This window comes from Cannabis sativa, chromosome 3, assembly GCF_029168945.1.
Source record: "Cannabis sativa cultivar Pink pepper isolate KNU-18-1 chromosome 3, ASM2916894v1, whole genome shotgun sequence".
Classification (NCBI taxonomy): domain Eukaryota; kingdom Viridiplantae; phylum Streptophyta; class Magnoliopsida; order Rosales; family Cannabaceae; genus Cannabis; species Cannabis sativa.
In genome coordinates, this window is record NC_083603.1 from 32,047,731 (window position 1) to 32,062,942 (window position 15,212).

At 36.7% G+C, this 15,212-nt stretch overlaps 1 protein-coding gene across 1 annotated transcript; it reads left to right on the top strand.

The window, feature by feature from the left end:
• The first annotated feature begins 2,636 nt into the window (after positions 1-2,636).
• On the top strand, positions 2,637-3,976 carry LOC133036024 (uncharacterized). The gene is made up of 2 exons (XM_061112492.1): positions 2,637-2,838; positions 3,474-3,976. The coding sequence occupies exons 1-2, from the start codon at positions 2,637-2,639 to the stop codon at positions 3,974-3,976; spliced, it is 705 nt and encodes a 234-aa protein (XP_060968475.1).
• The last annotated feature ends 11,236 nt before the right edge of the window (positions 3,977-15,212 follow it).

Consider the following 15,212-nt stretch of genomic DNA (forward strand, 5'->3'; position numbering starts at 1 on the left):
GGAAGTTGGACATAACATACTATCCTCAGACATCCATCAAGGCCCAAGCTTTAGCTGACTTCTTGATAGAAGGTATAACTCCAGCATAAATTCCACCTGATTAGTGAGACGCAGAAACCTGGAATTTATATGTGGATGGCGCATCCAATGAATAGGGTACGGGTGTAAGGGTAATATTAATATCGCCATAAGGCTTTAAGTTTCACTACCCTCTTAGATTCCAATTTGACGCATCCAATAATTAGGTTGAGTACGAAGCCTTGATCACCGGCTTAAAGATAGTTGAGGCGTTGAAAGTCAAAAATCTCATTTGTGATAGGGATTCACAGTTGATCGTGAACAAGGTGCTTGGAGAATACCAGGCCAAAGGCTTAAAAATGGCAAAGTATTTATAGAAAGTTTGGAAGAACTTGGAAAGATTTGATTACTTTAAAATCAAGCAAATTCCGAGAGAACTAAACTCCAACGACGATGCATTAGCAAAACTGGCCTCGCAAAATGACCTCAATGAATTGAATCTAGTTCCGGTAGAGATGCTAAGCGAGCTCTCCAACATGGATGACCCATATTATCAATTATTTACTCGACGGACAACTTCCAAATGACAAAAAAGAGGCGCGAAAACTATTGTATTCAGCACCTCGCTACACATTGATCGAAGGCAAACTATATAGAACAGGGTATTCAATGCCACTACTTCGATGTGTTCTCCCCACGATAGCAAATGAAATCATTAGAGAAATTCATGAAGGCTTCCGTGGGGATCATGCAGGTTGGCAAACTCTGTCTAAAAGGATTATTAGACAAGGATATTACTGGCCCACGATTAATGAGGACACACACAAGTTTGTCAAGAAATGTGATAAATGGCAGAGGTTTTCAAATATACCTCGCATATCGCCAACAGCACTTAGAATGATGACCGCGCCCTACCCATTTTCTATATGGGGGATCGACCTGATTGGGGCATTACCCACTAGGCAAGGAGGAGCTAAGTATGCGGTAGTAACTGTCGACTTCTTCACTAAATGGATGGAGGCCGAGTCCCTCGTTTCCATAACCTACAAGAAAGTCATTTACTTTGTCATCAAGAACATTATCTATAGGTTTGGAATTCCCATGAAGATAGTATCCGATAATGGAACCCAATTTGATGGTGACTTGTTCACTGAATTGTGCGAGAGGAATAAAATTATCGAAAGCTTCTCGTCAGTAACAAGGCCTCAGGAAAATGGACAACTGGAAGGCGTTAATAAAACCCTAAAGGATATTATCAAGAGGAAGGTAGAAGTTGCAAAAGGCTGATGGGTTGACGAGCTACCTCGGGTACTCTGGGTTGACGAGCTAGCATTTGGCTCGGAAGCAATGCTGCCTGTTGAAGTGAACATATCGACTAATAGAAGAGAGTTTTATAATCAAGAAGAAAACTAGGAACCTTTAAAATTTTCCTTGGATCTACTTGAAGAAAAACGAGCTGAGTCACGAATCACCAACGCAGCATACCAGCACCGAGTTACAAGATACTTCAACAAAAAAGTCAAGAAAAGACTATTCAATTTTGGATACTTGGTGCTAAGGAGAGTCTTTGCAAATATGAGAGATGCATCTGTAGGAGTGTTCAACCCGAATTGGGAGGGTCCATATGTCATTGAAGCAGTAGTTAGAGTCAGAGTTTATAAATTGGCTCGACTAGATGGCTCGCTAATAAAGAGCTATTGGAAAGTAGAACATTTGCGACCTTACTACTAATTAATAAATGATGTAACTCGAATTACTAATGCAAACTTTAAAGTTTAGTTATGAATAAAGAGAATCATTTATATTAAGTAATTACAAAGTTTTGTTCTTTAAAAATTACTTAAGGGGAATTTATGTATGATTAACCGGAATTCATCTGAAAATACATTGTATAATGCAAACTCGTCATTTCAATTTTTTTTTTTTAAATTGTAAGGTTCTCGACTAAACCTCTTTGATGAGGAGTCGAACTGTTATAACTCCCTGACCAAACTTTTTTGATGAGAGAGGGGTCGAATCGTTATAACACCTTGATCAAACCATTTTGACGAAGAAGGGATCAAACAACTATAATTTTTAATTTATAACCCATCCGACGGGAAAGGAAAATAAAATGTTCTAACCTGCGTATAAAACTAAATACTAATGGTTCTTGCGAGCTAAGAATGTACAAAATGAGGTATCACAACCCCTTGATAAAAGTACTTGAACCTTGAAAATGGATAGATAATATAACTATTCATATGAGCAAATTAAAATATACAAAGTGATTGTAATACCCTAGAATTATGAGATTGGATTAGCAAAATCCTAACTAGATGATTATGTATAATTGAGGAAATTATATTATTATATAATTTAATATATGAGAATTTATATGATTTATGATATGTTAAGACCCCGTTGGTGAGCCAGGGGCATTTTAGTAATTTTGACCCGAGAAGGGTAAAACAGTGAAATTAATTTATAAACGTGCTTATGGGACTACATTATTATATAGTATGCCTGTGTTTTCTTTTTCAGGTGTGTTTTGACAGGTTGGCGCGGTATAGTCACAACCGGGTATTTCAGGCCGAACTGGGTTCCGTACTCGGTATGGACATTATGAATTCCTTGCGATGCCTTTTGGACTCACCAATGCCCTGGCGGCATTCATGGATCTTATGAATCGAGTGTTCAAGGATTACCTGGATATATGTGTGATCGTGTTTATCAATGACATCTTGGTATATTCTGAATCAAAAGAAGAGTATGAGTTGCATCTTAGAGCGGTTTTGCAACGGTTACAGGATCACAAGCTATATGCTAAATTCAAAAAGTGTGAATTCTAGTTATCTCGTGTCTCCTTATTGGGGGACATAGTAGATAAAGATGGGATCATGGTGGATCCATCCAAAATTTAAGTTGTTCGAGATTGGCCGACACCAAAATCAGCTACTGAGGTTAGAAGCTTCTTGGGATTAGCTGGGTATTATCGTCGGTACGTTGAGGGTTTTTCAAAGATTTATGTACCCTTAACGGAGCTGACCCAAAAGAATTAAATTTTGTTTGGACTGATCAGTGTGAGAAAAGTTTACTGGAGTTAAAGTAGCGCTTGATTACCGCTCCAGTACTAACCCTTCATTCAGATAAGGAAAAGTTTGTGGTTTATTGTGATACCTCGAGACAAGGTCTCGGCTGTGTGCTTATGCAAGCTGGAAAGGTAATAGCCTATGCTTCTTGGTAATTAAAGGTGTACGAATAGAGGTACCGTACTCACGATCTAGAACTCGCAGCAGTGGTATTTGCCCTAAAGATTTGGCGACATTACCTATATGGAGTGAAATGTGAGATATACACTGATCATAAGAGTCTGAAATACTTCTTCACCCAGAGAGATCTGAATATGAGACAGAGACACTAGCTAGAGTTGGTGAAGGATTATGATTTTGAAATCCTTTATCACCCTGGTAAAGCCAACGTGGTTGCTGATGCCTTAAGCAGAAAGGGGCAGAGTCAGATAAATACTATGAAACAAATCTCCCAGCAGTTAGCAAATGAGATTAAATTGGTTGTAGGGAAGTTAGCTAATATTACTCTGCAATCTACTCTTTTAGAGCGAATTAAAGAAGTACAAATGCAATATCTAGAGTTGGTAAAAACCCAAGATAGGGTTTCAGCTGGGAAGGCTAGTGATTTTTCAGTGGATGAAATAGGAATGTTGCGATTCGGAAATCGTGTTTGTGTGCCTATGGATGAGAGTATCAAAAGAGAGATCATGGATAAGTCTCACATGACTCCTTATTCATTTCCTCCAAGGTCACCGAAGTTGTATCAGTATTTAAAGGCTATGTTGTGGTGGCCAGGCATGAAGATTGACATTGCTGAGTATGTTGTTAAGTGTCTAACTTGTCAGCAAGTAAAGGCTGAACATCAGAGGCCTGCAGGGTTGCTGCAGCCATTGAACATACCAGAGTGAAAATGGGAAGATATTGCTATGAACTTGGTGGTAGGTTTTCCTAGAACCACGGGACAGTTTGACTCTGTGTGGGTCATAGTGGATAGGTTTACAAAGTCAGCACACTTTGTACCTGTTCAGACGAATTTCTCCATTGACCAGTATGCTGAGTTATATGTCAGAGAAATTGTTCGTCTTCATGGTGTCCCAAAGTCCATTATTTCGGATAGAGATTCGAAGTTTACATCAAGATTCTGGGAGAGTCTGCATCGAGCTATGGGTACTCAGCTAAAGTTCAGCACTACATTTCATCCTCAGACGGATGGGCAATCCGTGAGGACTATTGAGATCTTAGAAGACATGTTATGGGCATGTGTTCTTGACTTTGAAGGATCATGGGTAAAGTACTTACCCCTGATCGAGTTGAACTATAACAACAGCTATCAGGCAACAATCGGGATGGCCCCTTACGAGCTTTTGTATGGAAGAAAATGTAGATCACCTGTTCACTGGGATGAAGTAGGTGAAAGAAAGTTCTTGGGTCCCGAGGCTGTTCAGAGAACGAGTGAAGCAGATGACAATATCAGAGCGCGAATGCTCGCGGCTCAGAGTAGATAGAAGAGTTATGCTGATCCAAAGCGTCGAGATATAGATTTTTAGATTGGGGACATGGTATTTCTCTAAATATCTCCGATGAATGGCATAAAACGCTTTGGTAAGAAAGGAAATCTTAGCCCGAGGTTCATTGGACCTTTTAAAATCATTGAAAGGATAGGGCAAGTAGCGTACATGTTGGCTATGCCCCCAGCGTTGGCAGCTGTACATGATGTGTTCCATGTTTCAGTGCTTCGAAAGTATGTCTCAGACTCATCCCATATTCTGAGTTATGAAGCATTGGAACTTCAGCCAGATTTATCTTATGAGGAACAACCGGTACAAATACTTGATAGAATAGAGAAATTCTTGAGAAACAAGACGATTGCACTCATAAAAGTATTATCGAGGAATAGTAAGGTGGAAGAAGCAACCTAGGAACTTGAGACGGATATGCAGCAGAAATATCCAGGGTTGTTCATGTAAATTTCGAAACGAAATTTCTATAAGGAGGCGGTAATTGTAATACTCTTGAATTATGAGATTGGATTAGCAAAACCCTAACTAGATAATTTTGGATAATTGAGGAAATTATATCATTATATAATTTAATATATGAGAATTTATATGATTTATGCTATACCATTTGTGAGCAAAGGGCATTTTAGTAATTTTGACCCAAGAATGGTAAAACAGTGAAATTTATTTATTAACGTGCTTATGGGACTATATTATTATATAGTATTCCTGTGTTGTATTTTTCAGGTGTGTTCTGACAGGTTGGCGCGGTATAGTCACAACCGGGTATTTCGGGCCGAACTGGGTTCGGGCCCGAAATGCAATATTGGCATTTTATTTGATAGTGAGAAATCTGAATTTTATTTGAAAATAAGTGAGCATGAATTGACTTAAATGCCCTTCTGTGTGTGTATGCATGCTTCATTAACCCTAGGGGCAAATTGGTCTTTTAGGACCTTTGATTTATGTTTAATAAAATAAATTTTAGCAAGATAAAGATAAATTTTTTGGCTGTGTTTTTCCCAAAACTTGAACCCCTCTCTCTCTCTCTAACCCTGTTCATTTTCAACTTTAATTTGGAGAGAAATTGCTTGAATCTTGCTATCTTTGGAGCTTGGAATTTAAAGAAGCTCTTGCTATATTTGAGGAAGTGCTTCTATTGATTTTAATCTACAATCCTTACTGAATTTAAGGTTGAAAAGCATGAAATGAATTATAGTTGAGCTTATGTTGTATGTTGATGTTCTTGGTTGCATGAGTGTTAATCTTAATAGAGTTTGAGTGTGATTGCTTGGCTTTGTTGTTGGATTGTTTTTGTTGGGTTTTGGTAGTGATTTCAAGGAATTTAAGTGGGTAGAATTCATGTTTTATTGGGTGTTATGCTGCTGGAAAATGTTTGGGGTTGAAGGATTTAAAGCTCAAGTCTTTGAGCTTGAAGACTTGTGTGTTGAGCATGATTTTGATTTTGTGCAATTTGAATTTTCAGAGTTTTTATTAATGTTTAATGCATAAAATGGTGTTTTAGACTCTTTTTTTAATGATTGAAAGCCTATGTGATGGTTCTAAGTTTTGGTTTGGGTTTGAATATGTTTTGGGCATAATTTTTGTAGCTGAGAGTTTTCTGGGTTTTTAAACCCAATGGTCGCGACTATCATAGGTCTTGTCGCGACCATGGTAATGGCAGTTTATTAATTTTTATGAGTTTTGTTTTTTCCATAACTTTTGACTCGAGACTCCGTTTGGAACGTTCTTTATAGCATTGGAAAGCTCCTTCCGAGCTCTATGTGATTATCTGAATTTTATATGCCATGTGAATATTTTATGAATGTGAAATCAGGGGTTAACCATTGCTGTGTAAAATCTCGGTATTGTGACTAGGATTACCGGCACCTGGTCAGGAGCACCCGGAGATTTGGAATCTCTACTATTGTGGGACATCAGGTAAGACAGTGGTTAGCACGTAGAGTATGCGCGGTGGCACTTATGTTGAAAATGATATATGTGAGTAAATAGTAACCAGGATTAGGGTTATTACCCTAACGTGAGCGGTTAATAGCCTAGAGTTATTACCCTAGTGATATAAGTTGTATAAATGCTATGCCATGCTATGTGTATGAATATATTGAGATTTAAGGATTATGTGTTCAAGGCATAATCAGGTTGGACTCGGTAATCGAAACCGAGAGGAACCATTCTAAGGCCTCATTCTATTTAGACGTGTGAGCGCAACACGTAGGTCTACGCTATGTAGACATAAATAGGCATGTGAGCTAACATATAGGTTTGTGTGATACAGACATTTGACAATGGCATTACTGATTATATATTGTGATAAATATGTTTATCATTATTTTATACTCTCTTGCTGGGCTTGGCTCACGGGTGCTCTACTGTGCCGGAAAGGGTAAAGTTATTTCTGATCAACAATGAGTATGGGAACTGAACGAAGAATGTACATATTCAGGCCACACTAGACCAAGCGGGTTGGGGCCTACCAGTGATCTATTTTAAGACTCTGTTTTGCCGCTTAGGTCGGCCAAAGGAAAAGAACTTGTAATAGTGTTTTGTAAATACATTTGGGATCCCAAGTTTTGTAACTTTTAAATTATAAGGTTTAAATTATTACAAGTTATTTTCATTCTGTTTATTAATAAAGTTTAATTTTCGCGCTTATTTTACTAGTAATCCCGATTAGGGGATTAGGGTTTCATAAGATTATTGGGTAGCGTGCCTAATTATTTAGGGTGTTACAATTCGGTATCAAAGCGCCAAGGTTTTTAAACTTCCTGCAGACTGGGCGAACATGTACATTCACCGTCAGAGACAAGCTCGACTCATGGTGCAGTAAGTATTGAGAGTAAATACTTTACTGTTTATGTGATCATCTGTTTACCGCTTTCCATTTTAGGAGGTATGCAAGCATCTAGAGTATATATGTGTTATGTGATGGCATGCTTTAAATTCTATATGATTCAGTGTTTATTTATATGGGGTAAATAGATGAGTTAGGGTTTAAGGCGATAAGTGCACAAGTGTTGTATTGGCACTTAACTCGCTGGAGTTGTTGATTACAGGGGTACTAGTAATGGACCCTCCGCAATCATCTAGACCACAGGGCGAGCAAGTTAAGCCTGGGGTTGCCCAAACCAATCCACTAGCACCGCCTCCACCTTCGCTGATTCCAGGGGATAATGTGGGGGTTGGCAATGCTAATCCTCCTGCCGACTGACAGCAAATGTTCCAAGAAATGCGAGGTATCATACTTCGTCAGGTGGAAGAGTTGCATAGATTAAGGCAGCCAGCTGCCCCTATTGATCAAGTGTTACCACCAGCACCTGTGCCAGTGGTGGGTAACCATGGGTTTATTTTTCCCCACAGAGATTCTGTATTTGAGCGGTTTGTGAAGATGCAACCTCCGACTTTACTGGGAGGTACTTATATAATAAAGGTCGAGCAGTGGATGAGTACTATTACCCGTATCCTTGATAATATGGGGATGACGGGAATTGAGAGAGTGAACTGTGTAGCCTTCATGCTTCAAGATCATGACCGCGTCTAGTGGGAGATTAAGGGTCAAACCCGGGATGTCAGTGTAATGACCTTGGAAGAGTTTAAAAATCAGTTTGAAAAAAAGTTTTACAACATTGTTGTGAGAACTTCAGACATGGAGGACTTTGTGAAGCTTACTCAGGGGAAGATGTCAGTGGCCGAGTACACTCTAGAGTTTGATCAGCTGTCCAAGTTTGCTGGTGATCTGGTGCCCACACATTTCACCAGGTAACAGAAATATGTGAGAGGATTGAATGCCACAATTAGTCGGGACTTGAAGATTACCACTTCACATGAAACTTTGTACAAGAAAGTTGTAGAGCTAGCCTTGATTGCTTAGGAGGCTGAGCAACATGTAGTAAAAGAGCATACTAAAAAGGATGCTATCACAGCATCGAGCCCTCCTGCTAGTGGTAATGTCAGTAAGGGGACCGACAGTGGAAACCCTGAACACAAACGAAAGGCTGAGGCTTCCGGAGCATCAGGAGGTAATAGAAAGTTTTGGGGAAACAGAGGTGGCCGTCAGGGCCGCGGGTCCTCATTCTGATCTTATCCCGAGTGTCCTAAATGCAAGAAACACCATCCGAGCGAGTGTGGGGTTTTCACTGTGGCATGGTGGGCCACTTTATCAGAGATTGTTCTCAGGCCAAGAAAGAGGTACTGAAGAAGAATGCTACATAGAGCTCGGGGCGACTTTTTGTTGGGTTTTGTGCTCTAAATAAAACACTTTACAATCTAATAAGTTATCAATATAAGAAATTTGAAGTCCTTTATGTTTGCATGAATTTTCCATGCTAATGGTTTAATAGGTTTATTACATTTATACACAAAATCAGTTAAATCCAAATCATATATTTATTCACAATTACAGTATCGTCAACACAGTGGAATGTGATTGTGATCATATGAATCAAAAGACTGAGTCCCTGTTAATCAGTATCATCATCAGTATTTTGGATTTACACTAATGTGATAATCAGGGATGATGTGTACTTACACTTGGATTAAGTGTTATGTTCTTTCCAGGACATTAGTAAAGTATACTAGTTTCAAATGTCTGGAGTATACATTGGACTGGACCGATATTGCAACTTAGTTAAGATATTATAAACTTACCGTTATATCTTTCCAAGTCAATATCAGTAGTTGATCTTAAGATTAAAAGAATCTAAATCCTGATATGGTTGGGCTCAACTCAGGAATACTATTCATGTTCTTTGATTTATTAGTTAAGCCTACTTTTAGGTCAGGGTGATACGTATATTTTGGGAACATGATAGTATGATTGAGTGGGAGTGCTGAACATAAATATGGAATCTATAGCTTCTACTGGTGTATAGAAGTCAAGTGATGATTCCCTTCGAGCTTAGCTAAATAGATGTAAATGGATGAACTCTTGTTTAAGTGACTAATTCTTAGATCACTAAACATTATTTACAAGTAGCTAAGTGTTTTAAGGGGCAAAATACATTGAGGGGTGAGAACGGTAAAATTATCCCATCTCGATGTAAATCATCTATATAGAGGATCTTTGATCACAATAAGATTATAACAATGGTTAAAAGAGATAGCATATCTATATCGTGGAACATATAATATGCTCTATATAAGTCTGAGAGTGCAATTCTAAGCTCTAAGAGTGGATTCAACGAATAATTAATAAGTAGGAATTTACTTAGTAAATTCGGTTCACTTATTGGAAGCTCAGCATATAGATCCATGGTCCCCATTCTAGTTGAGACTATACTGCTTGTAAAACTCAATAGTTTATTTGTGATTAATCAACTATAATTCTAAAGTTAGACTATGTCTAATTTGTGAATTTTCACTATGTAGGGGCGAAATTGTAAAGAAAATAGATTCTAGGTTTATTTACTTATTAATAGACTTTATATGTCTAATTAATAATTAAATTAAATGACTATATTATTTAATAATCTATTTTAGTTATTAAATAATTAGTTTTGGCATTTAAAAGGTTAGAATTGGAAAATTGGCATTTTTGAGAAAATAGAAATAAAATTTGTGAAAACTGCAAAAACCAAGTGGGGCCCACTCCACACCATGGCCGGCCACTTAAAGTAGTTTTTTAAATTGATATTTTCATTATTTTAATCCCAAATAATTCCTAACCTAAACCTAGTAGTTGCCTATAAATAGAAAGTGATGGCTCAGTCAAAATAACAACTTTTTCATAACTTTGAATAACCTTTTCTGTCAGAAAATTCTCTCTTCAGAAAACTGAGTCTTCCCTTTTCTCTCTATAGCAGAAATCTCTCTTTCTCTTTTCTTCTTCATAAATTTCGAACCTTAGTGATAGAGTAAGTTCCCACACACAGCAAGTGGTAACTCAATCATAGATTGGAAGACAGTGAAGGATCACACACAAAGAGAAGGACATTCGGGCTCAGATCTTGATAATACTCTGCGACAGAAAGGATACAAGGGTTAGAGATCTGAGTGGAAGGAGACATTAATTCCGCTACATCAATGTAAGGTTTTCTTAACTTTATATGTGTTTATTTATCGTTTTGGAAAGTTCATATTTAGGGTGTTAAACAACATACTTGTGAGTAGATCTAAGATCCTGGTAAAATAAATTCCAACAACTGGTATCAGAGCCATGGTAATTGATTTTCTTGCATGAAATTTGGACTTTAAAACGATTGTTTGTTATTTGGATAGTTTCATGTTGTGCTGAGTGTTATATGATGATTGATTGATGTTTGTGAACTTTTGTGAAAAATAATTGAAATTATGTTTCTAGAATTATTTTTATTGGATAGTATGGAAAAAATTAAGCAATTTACTTTTTTACAAAACTCAATTTCGATTTAATTTGAATTAGTAATGATTTTTTCAAGTTTCGAAAAAAATCAGGGTCGTGCAACAGGGCTACGCGCGCGGACAGCACGCGTTCAGACAACTGCTTGATCGAGCGCCTGTCTGAACCGCCCATCTGCACGCGCGGAAATCCTGCAGCCCTCTACCTGCGCTGAGGTTTCTCGGCCAAGCACTCCCCTTGCGCGCGCGGACATGTATGCACAGCATATTGTCCATACAGCTTGCATTTTTTTTGTTTTTCTTCAATTTTTCATGCTATTTCATGGATTTAATTTCCGATTTTTTTGTACAGTTTTGTATTTAGACATTTACTATACCTATTTCAATTCTAAATATCATAATTAAATTAATTAATATTTTTTTTTAATTTAATTCATTATATTAGTATAATTTGAATTTTAAAATAGTAAATATCTATCTTTTTGCTTAATTATCTATCTTATTTTTAAATTTGATTATATCTTATCTTATTTTTAAATTTAAGGTCAGATATTAAATTTTTTAGATTAATTTTTTTAAAATAATTTGACCTTATTTAAATTTAAAATAAGATAACTATAATCATGATATTTTAAATAGATGTCCTATGAGGAGCAACCAGTTCAGATCCTTGACAGAAAGGATAAAGTTCTTTGGAATAAGACCATAGCTTTAGTCAAAGTACTCTGGAGAAACAGCAAGGTGGAGGAAGCCACCTGGGAGTTAGAATCCGATATGAAAACTCAATATCCAGAATTATTCAGGTTAGATTTCGAGGACGAAATCCTTTTAAGGGGGGGATAGTTGTAAAGGCCGCTTAGCTTTAATTTAGAAATTAGCAGATAATCAGGAGTTAATTATGAGAATTATTTATTTATGCTTAATTATTAAATTATGATGATTTATTTGAATTCAGAATGCATTCTTATGTCACATATAGAAATTTCATAATTTTGCTTATTTTGGTGCCCGGCAACATTGGAACGCGGTGTATGGCTTCTTGAATCACATCTTAGTATTAGTATAGTGGGAAAATAGTTAGACTTTTGGAGTGTCGGGAATTAACGGAATTTTAAATTTTCCCAAAATACCCCTAAGTACCCTTTTATGCCTTTTAGTGTGGAAAGGGCAAAGTGGTATTTTTGCCCATTCTTGTTTTGTCTTATGTGAGTTTAATTGATTTAATTAAATCAATTTTTTTTTAATTATTTTGGCTGAAATGGTTTAATAAAACAAAGTTTATTTATTCATTTTTCAAAAAAAAAAATAGAAAAATTAGAAAAAGTGAAAAACTCTCTCTTTCATTCTCTCTCTCTCTCTCACGAAATCCCTAAGCAGCTAGGGTTCTGGAATTTGTGTCTTCAATCTTGCCATTTTACAGCAGATTTTAGCGATTACAAGCAAGGGTAAGCTTCTAGACAACCTCCCTATAGTTTTCTTGAAAATTAAGTTATGAAATCATGCATGTTTTGAGAGTTTGAGTCCTTTATTTGCTGTTGATATTTGATTTGAGTTTCTGCAATTAAATTATGATAGAATATGTTGATTTAGGCTTGAATTGTTAGTTGTTTGAAGCTTTAGTCAAGCTTTGAGTTTTAGAACTCAAGCTTGAAGCTTTAATGGTGAACTTTGATTCTAAGCTTTGATTGTTGTTCCGTTGCTTGGAAAATGTCTATTGGGGTCTAATATGCAGGTCTGGAAAGTTTGGTTGGGTTTGGAAACATTTTAGGTGGGGGTTTGATTATTGTTTGTTTTCTGGGTAAAACCGGTTTTACACTGCATGTAAAACCGGTTACCCGGTTTTTGCAGTAGAGGGTGAAACCAATTTTTTCAACTGGTCATTTTGTGTTAGTTTCAGGTTATCAGGAAGTTTATTCCCTGCTAGTTTGAGTTATTGTGGTATTAAGTTACAGTAGGTTAAGTTTTTGTTTTAAACCTTTGTCCCGATTGTGATTTAGTGGATCACTTATATGTTTTAAATCCGATGTGATTTAGGAGCCTATAATTCGCCGAACTGTTGTTCCACTCAGGTTGACCGGCACACCTGAATTCGGAATTGAGGTAAGATTAGTATAATATCATGCATATGTTAATACATGTTTAGATTACATGTGTTATTGCCTGTTAGATTACATTGATAGCAATAATAGTATAGATAGAGTTGTACTGATTATTCATAAATGTATGTTGGCTAGAATACTGATCGATGCTGTCACATCAATATGGCTAGAGTATGACTAGCATTTTGAGTATAGGCTGACATTATGGTCGATAGTATTGTCTTATGAACGTTCTAGACTCAGTACCGTGTGGGACACGGGGATTAGGGTTATGAGCGGGTGTATGGGCGCCAGGTTATAACCCAGGTTATTAGTATGTTTTATGTTATGCTTTTCTTACTGAGTCCGTCGACTCACAGTGCTATGTTTATGTGTAGGTACGGGCAAAGCTAAAGTTGAGGAATCGTGAGAATGAGCAGATGGAGGTTGTACATGTCGGGGCAGTTAGGCCTGGAGCGTACGATCCTCGGGACATCAGGGCTTTTGTTAATTAGTCGCTGGGCGACAAACTTTTGATATTATGTAGCAAACTTTTATAAATGTATTTTGTAAACGGGATCCCGATATTTTATTAATATAATATGCTAAGTTTTAATCAAAAAGCAAAATTTTAATTAATTCACGTTTTCCAATAACCTCGTTGATTATCAACGAGCTGCACAGTAAGTTTAAAATCACGTTAGCACGCCTATGCTAGTTAGGGTGTTACATCGGAAGTATGTCTCAGACTCGTCCCATATTCTGAGTTATGAAGCATTGGAACTTTAGCCGGATTTATCTTATGAGGAAAAACTGGTACAAATACTTGATAGAAGAGAGAAATTCTTGAGAAACAAGACGATTGCACTGATAAAAGTATTATCGAGGAATAGTAAGGTGGAAGAAGCAACCTGGGAACTCGAGACGGATATGCAACATAAATATCCAGAGTTGTTCCGATAAAATTTTGAGACAAAATTTCTATAAGGAAGGGGTAATTGTAATACCCTAGGATTATGAAATTGGATTAGCAAGACCCTAACTACATAATTATGTATAATTAAGGAAATTATATTATTATATAATTTAATATGTGAGAATTTATATGATTTATGCTATGTTAACACGCCATTGGTGAGTCAGGGGCATTTTAGTAATTTTGACCCAAGAATGGTAAAACAGTGAAATTAACTTATTAACGTGCTTATGGGACTATAATATTATATAGTATGCATGTGTTGTCTTTTTTAGGTGTATTTTTACACGTTGGCGCGGTATAGTCACAATCGGGTATTTCGGACCGAGCTGGGTTTGGGCCCAAAATGCAATGTTGGCATTTTATTTGATAGTGAGAAATCTGAGTTTTATTTGAAAATAAGTGAGCATGAATTGACTTAAATGCCCTTATGTTTAATAAAATGAATTTTGGCAAGATAAAGATTGAATTTTTGGCTGTGTTTTTCCCAAAACCTGAACCCCTCTCTCTCTCTCTAACCCTCTTCATTTTCAACTTTAATTTGGAGAGAAATTGCTTAAATCTTGCTATCTTTGGAGCTTGGAATTTAAAGAAGCTCTTGCTATATTTGAGCCAGTGTTTCTATTGATTTTAATCTACAATCCTTACTGAATTTAAAGTTGAAAAGCATGAAATTAATTGTAGTTGAGCTTATGTTGTATGTTGATGTTCTTGGTTGCATGAGTGTTAATCTTAATAGAGTTTGAGTGTGATTGCTTGGCTTTGTTGTTGTATTCTTAGGGTTTTGGATGTGATTCAGGGAATTTAAGAGGGTAGAATTCATGTTTTATTGGGTGTTATGCTGCTTGAAAATGTTTGGGGTTGAAGGATTTAAAGCTCAAGTCTTTGAGCTTGAAGAGTTGTGTGTCGAGCATGATTTTGATTTCGTGCAATCTCAATTTTCAGAGTTTTTGTTAATGTTTAATGCATGAAATGGTGTTTTAGACTCTTTGTTTAATGATTGAAAGCTTATGTGATGGTTCTAAGTTTTGGTTTGGGTTTGGATGTGTTTTGGGCATAATTTTCGTAGCTGAAAATTGAGTTTTCTGGGTTTTTAAACCCACTGGTCGCGACTATCATAGGTCTGGTCGCGACCATGGTAATGGCAGTTTATTAATTTTTATGAGTTTTTGTTTTTACCATAACTTTTGACTAGGGACTCCGTTTGGGACGTTCTTGTTGGAATTTATTTTACCAGGATGTTAGTGTTGGGTTTTAT